This window comes from Sceloporus undulatus, chromosome 2, assembly GCF_019175285.1.
Source record: "Sceloporus undulatus isolate JIND9_A2432 ecotype Alabama chromosome 2, SceUnd_v1.1, whole genome shotgun sequence".
Lineage (NCBI taxonomy): Eukaryota > Metazoa > Chordata > Lepidosauria > Squamata > Phrynosomatidae > Sceloporus > Sceloporus undulatus.
The window spans coordinates 217,652,685-217,659,453 of NC_056523.1; the positions used below are offsets into that span (position 1 = coordinate 217,652,685).

The window sequence follows — 6,769 nt, forward strand, 5'->3', positions numbered from 1 at the left end:
AATTATGCATCCTGAAGATATGATTGGACTGCAACTCCCAGCAGTCCTAAAAAGCTTCAGCATAAATCCTTACTACCCCTAACTACAGCAGATCCATTGAATCAATGGCTGAATGATAACATGTATGGAAATTGCATTGGTCCAATGGAGCTACTATATTTGGGACTAGCAATTGGACTTAGGCTTTAATAACATTAAAAACTATATTAAAGAGAGAGAGGGTTTTTAAAAATTGTCCCTCTTTCAGTGACAAAGTGACCTGAAGCATTTATAAAATATGTTGGGATGAAGATGCTGCTTTATTCTCTTATATCATTTCCTTTCCCAATCTGTAGCTGAGCAGAGACCTGGAGAAGCTAACACAACAGCTATAGTACAGAAGAGCCCGTGCTTGCAGCCTGATAGTGTTTTCCAATCCTTTGTGCTCCCTTTCACAAGTCCTCCCAGCTACTACAGCTGATCATGGAAAGGATGGGGGTGGAATCCTTGTCTTTCCGTCACCCTTCACTATTGGCCAGAACAGCTAGACTGGATGGGAACTGAAGTCCAATGACATCTGGAGGGTTCAACTTAAACCATCTCTGCCCCCAATTTTCATTTGCAGGGTTCAGAAAGCTCATAGTGATATGCTCTAATTGTTTGGTAGGAACTGAGCACTGATTCTAAGGAGCAGGCCATTTATACACCAGAGGTAAATACTATTTCTTCATCTTGCTCTCCTCTTCTTTATTTGTAGGTTGTGGAGACCTAACCTCACGCAGTATGCAAGATCTGAGCTCCTCAAAGACGCCATCCTGTGACAGCTCAGCTGAAAACCTTCTGTCAAGACAAAGCAGAAGGACAAAGTATGGACCGGAAACGGAGCCCCAGCATGCCAAGCACTTGAGGAAGAGGAGGTCTTTCCTACAGACTAATTTCACCTCACACGTCACTTTCCCTCTAGTGCCACCTCACTCCCATGAGAAGACTGAAGGTACTTGCTATGATGGAGACTCTCTCCTTTCAGATAGATCATGCTCACCGGATGCAGTCTCCTTACAGGAGCCTAAATGTGATTCCAATCTTTTTGAAGCCCAACCATTAGTCCAGTTGTCTGGAAATACAACAGCTTCATCATCTGATACCATGGACATGAAGCCAGGTTCATTAAACATGAAATCAGCGACTGACTCATGTGTGCATCCTTTTTCTGCCATTCATCTCCAGGAAGGCAGAGAATGTTCAGATTCCCTCAGCCCTTTCTCCAAAGAAAAGCAGGACAGTTCTCTTACTTCCTTGCATATTCCTGGCCAACAAAGTCAGTGTCTGAGTATGTCAGAAATCCCTCTTCACCTAGAAGACCTTAACACTACTTGCAAAGAAAGAACAGAAGATCTTACAGACATAGCTGGTGAGCTTCAAGAACATTGTGTAGCAGGTACAGAGCACCATGCTGTAAATGAAAGCTTAGGGACAGGAAAAGCCCTGCCTGAAACAGGAGTCAGTTATGTATTGATTGAGGAAATAATACACACAACTACCAAACCTTCCCGGACACTTAACAGTCACCAAGGCAAAAAGGTGTTTGATGTACAGTCTCCAGACCAGAATTTTCTTTCTGCTGAAAAAGTGGAAAAGCAAGAAGAACTTGTGCTAGGTCCCTGCAAAATGAAATCTACCTCGTGTGAGTCAAGACAGACATTTGGAGGCTCACTGCTCCATAACTGTATCAGCAGGATGCCAAGTAAAGGCTCCTTGTCTGAAGATGGCAAACAGTTGGATTTCTCAAATGCAACTGAGCTGTTCTCTAACAATGACGTTGGTTCAGGGGCAGTGACACGCCTCTCCTGGCTCGCTTTTAGTTCAATGGTTGATCGTGCAGAAACATGGCAGCAGACATATAACAAACACCAGAATAGTGTTAACCAAAGTGAACCAATGGTAAATCAGGTCTCTCTACAAAGAGATGAACTAACTCAAGAGCCACACTATTTATCAGTTGTGACTGCTCCTTGGAATAGCTGTCTGTCTACAGAACTTCCTAGTAGCCAGAAGCTGGAGAAGAAAGACATCACAGGTGATGCTCTCAAGGTGGATTATAAATATAAGTTACCTAGTCCACTAACTGTTCCCAGAGAAGAAAATCTGGAGCAGAGAAAAACTGACAGTTCAGATAGGCTAGACTACTTTTCACTTGAGAGTCTGTGTAAATCTACAGGGACCAGCAAGAAAAGCAGAGTTTCAGATCCATCATTTCTGTGTTCTAATAACCCAGCAAAAGATGCTGTGGCATCTAACAATTTGGGCTCTCCAGCTCTAATGAATGACAAGGAATCAGTCACACCTAGACCTAACATGGACAGATGTAGTTGCCAGTTTACTTACACAAGTTGTTTCCGTGTGCTAGACAATGAGACAGAACTAGAACATGCCAAACCCACGGCCCGTAGTACTTCTGAGGAGCCATTAACAAGCCCACCATCAACAAGAAATCCAGTGTCTCTAGACTTTAATGCTACAAGACTCAATCAAGAATATAACTGTGTTAATGGAAACTCCAAAGAGTGTAAAAATAGCACATGGGTTCCAGACTCCCATATCAAAGCACTGAGCTCTATGAAAGAGAGAATGCACGCCACACCATTTGACTTTGGACATTTGTTAGATAACGTGGTAGAGCTGCAAGAAATTCTAAGCCAGTTTTGGGGAAACAGAACAAAACATCCTCGGGATAAATGCTCATCTCACTTTTCAGAAAACAAGGATATCTTGTATGTGGAATCACAACGGCTGATATCTAGTTGCCAGAAAGTTATCAAAACACATGGGCCTTCCACAGAGGCACACAGTGCTGTTCAGGAGACCTTTCAGAACCTTCTCCAACTGGTAGAAGTGTGCTTTGAGTTCACAAACTGTGGCCTTTGCAATAAGAGACACAAATACCTCACAGTCAACTTGAAGGATGTTGTATGTAGCTATGACCAGTTTGTACAGGCAGCTAAGCAAGCCTGTGAGAGGGACTCTCCCAATCTGAGCGTGAAGCTCCTTGTGTGCCAATACACTGCCCTTACTGCAGCCCTCTTCTGCCTTGTGCAACAATTCAGAGCATTGTCCAATGTATGAGATGGAAGGTTCTTGTCAGATGCTTCTCCATCATGCTGCTAATCTATCATTTTGGTGGGGAAGATCAAGCCAAGTTGTTTATTGTTAAACCCGTGCTCTCTATAAACATAGTAGATGTATAATAACTATGCAGAAGCATATGATTCAATGCTTTGTGCTCATTTTCTAATGGATACTGTATTAATTCTCAGTGCTTAAATGAGGTGAGGTTAAGACACAGAAACATGGTAGATGCCTTACAAGACCATCATTTCAAGTTAACAGTTTTGTAGTGGAGTCTGAGGTTGGATTCTTTCATAGCTTTGGTGGTCTTCCATCCAAATATTAACCAGGCCCAACTGCTAAGATCCTGAAATCTGACAGGATGAGTTGCGGTATGCTCACATTGAATCATATTTTGGTGCATGCCCAACATGCTTTGCTCCTGTGCCATAGGAAAGGAGCACAAGAGATTAATCTCTTTTGCATGACTCAGGGTCCCTTTCAGTGTGAACAGTTACAACTGATGCATGCAGTAGCAAATGTCAATTTGTCACTAACCATAAATGCTTTCTAAACTGATAGAATGCTGTGTTGAAAATGTCCTCATGCTTGTGGAAATAATTAAGGTTGAAGAAAACATACCACAGGCTGTTGCCTTTTGTGTTGGAATCTGGCTTCTGATGCCTAAGTAATGTTAACCGAAGGTGTCCAAAGAGATCATGGCTAATCATAGTGGCTCTCATATAGAGGATTAGGTGTGCCTTTAACCTAGTAGCTCTCCAAGCTATCTGCCCTCCATTAGTCTCTTATTAGGGCCAAGACTTATGGGTGCTGTGCAGGTCCCAGGACTCACAGGATGATTTCAAGCTTCATGAGTCCATCTTTCAGTGCCACAAAGGGGAACAGAGAAAGCTTAATTCTGGGCATGTTTTCCTGTAAGCGTTAAGTACTTCGTTTGGAAATGTATTCTGTTAGCAACAATTGTTCCAAAAACACCATGGAGGCAGTGTGCTTGGTGGCCTGCCTCTTCTGTTCCCTTTCCACAAGCTGTGGAAGTATTTAAGAGCCTGACCCACAGAGGATCCTGTTGATTTATCCAGTGGTGGCCCTCATGTGAATGTAATCTTAGTAGCTTCTTTATCCACTTTATGCATCTCGTACAGGTTAAGCTGTTGCCTGTCCAAGTCTGTGCCACAATAAACCGGTTAGTTTTGCCATACAAGTGGTGTTGTCTTACTTTTAATCTGTAAACCCTGACCAGAAAGTTGATTTTGAACAAATGATGCCTCATGTCCCCCACTCATTCCCCCCTCCAAATGGACAGATAGATGAAATGTAATACATAACCATAATAATTAGGATCAAACATGAAAGAACAGGGACCCCCAAAATTTATAAACCTTGTAAACAAATGGCACACATCAGAAACTGAATGTATCTACCAAGATGGAAGCCATGTTGGTGCAGTGGGGCATACTTGCAGGGAAATGTGTATAAGATTTCAGCATAGCTCTCTGGTGAAATGCTCATTAAGATGGCATGCCTCAGTGCTGAACCCTTTTATATCTAAAAAGTAATATCTGTTCAATGCAAAACTTCCTTTTCAACAGCACAGAACAAGGCAAACATTTGACAGAATGTAGGTATTATATGAATTGTCCTTCATACGATGGCTAGAATTCTCTATGGCAGTTACGAATGCATAACCTAGAATTGTACACTTATGATGGTTACGTAGTCACACTCCCAAAGTAACCCCTACTTCAGGAGTTATGTAGGAACCCCAACCCCTATTTACCAGGAAGCAGCCACTGTGATTGATCACAGTCCACTCCCCTGTCAATTGGGAAGCACCTGTCTGACATTCTCACCCACCTGTGACTGTCACACCAGAGATCTATTTACCCACAGAGTATGTTTAAGGGTGTCCATCTCAGGGTGGGGAAAATGTGTGCTGTCTAGATGTTTTGACTTGAATCTCTCATCAACCATGTCATCAATAATAAAGAATTGTGGAAATTGTGCATTTAGAGTGTCCAAGGTTCCGCAGAGTCCACAAAATGTCTCTATTCTTGCACCTTGTAAAGGCTGCCATATTACTCTTCCACAAGCTACGCCAACTCATTTCTCTTATACAGATTCGCTGATGCATTATGAAATACCAAACTAAATATTTTCCCTTAGGCTCAGCACACCTAGTTTTTGTTTGTTTGTTTTGTTCTCCTGCATGAAGACCCTGGTGCTTAACAAGTGTAGAAATGAATTTCATCAAACAACAGATGTTTGTAAGTGCCTTGTTATTTTGCTGTTCTTTAAACCAGCTGCATTAAAAACAGAAGCCTCCTCACAGGTTTGTCTCCAAGATCAAATTGCTCTAGAAGCATGAATTCTATGGATGTTCTCCCACCCAATTGATACAATTTATTTCTTCACCTTGCTGGGGTTGTTATTTACATCAATCAATGCTGTGGTAAGGGCACTAAGCACTTGCTTCACCCAATCTGAACATGAATGTAGGAACTCTTGGTATGAGTTGTACTTTCTCCTAAGGCACAGCAGAGAGGTCTGAGTGACTTTCAGCTGCTCACTGCAGGCTGTGAAGGGAGAGATATATCCTCTTGGCTTTGGTTGAACAGTCTTCCATTCACTCCACCTTACTATCTCCCAAAATACACATGCTCCCTTGAAGAAGGAAATGTTTAATTTTAATTATGTGTTATGCCAGCCTACTGTGCTTTACAATATCACTTGCTCTAAGTTATCAAAAAGTTCTATTTTTGTTAATCTGCTGGGCAAGGAAGCTACAACAAAACACACCCCTTTCACAATACAAACATAGGTGTAGAGGGCTTCTAGTTAGCTTCCTTGCCCCAATGGAAAGCTACTCAGCTAGCTTTTGTTGTTGTTAACTGCCTTTGAGTCGATCTTGACTCATGGCGACCCTATGGATGAGACCTCTCCAAGTCCCCCTTGTCCTCCACTGCTCTGCTTAATTCCTGCAATCCCATGACATTCTTAAAAGAATCCATCCATCTGGCCTTCCTCTCTTGCTACTCCTCTCCACCTTTCCCAGCATTACTGTCTTTTCCAATGAGTCCTTCCTTCTCATGATGTGTCCGAAGTAAAACAGCCTCAGTTTGGTTATCTTGGCTTCCAGGGAGAGTTCCAGCCTGATCTATCAATGTTTGATCCCAGATATGGGAATTCTTTTACTATTTCTATTTCTTCATAGTCTAGGTTGAACATGTGAAGGTCTTTGGTGGTCATTATTTTGGTTTTCTTTATGTTCAACACTTTCTTCTTTGATCTTCCTTAGCAGGTGTTCCAGGTCTGTGAGGTTTTCTGCTAGTACTATGGTGTCACTTTCATATCTTAGATTGTTGATATTCCTTCCTCCTTTTTTCATTCCTCCTCCTTCTGTGTCCAAGCCTGCTTTTCTTATAATATGCTCTGAATACAAGTTGAACAGATAGGCTGAAAGGATGCAGCCTTGTCTGACCCCTTTGCCAATTGGGAACCATTCTGTTTCTCCATGTAGCCTCTTGTCCTGAGTACAGATTTCTCATCAGGACTATCAGAGGTGTTGGTACTCCTATGTGTTGGCTAGCTATGGGATGATATTTACTAACTCCTATGTGTTGGCTAGCTATGGGATGATATTTACTAACTCCTATGTGTTGGCTAG

At 42.2% G+C, this 6,769-nt stretch overlaps 1 protein-coding gene across 1 annotated transcript; it reads left to right on the forward strand.

Moving 5' to 3' along the window:
* The first annotated feature begins 112 nt into the window (after positions 1-112).
* On the forward strand, positions 113-4,327 carry LOC121920563 (FERM and PDZ domain-containing protein 1-like). The gene is made up of 2 exons (XM_042447687.1): positions 113-122; positions 674-4,327. Exons 1-2 carry the CDS (start codon positions 113-115, stop codon positions 3,100-3,102), a joined length of 2,439 nt encoding a protein of 812 aa, XP_042303621.1. The 3' UTR covers positions 3,103-4,327.
* The last annotated feature ends 2,442 nt before the right edge of the window (positions 4,328-6,769 follow it).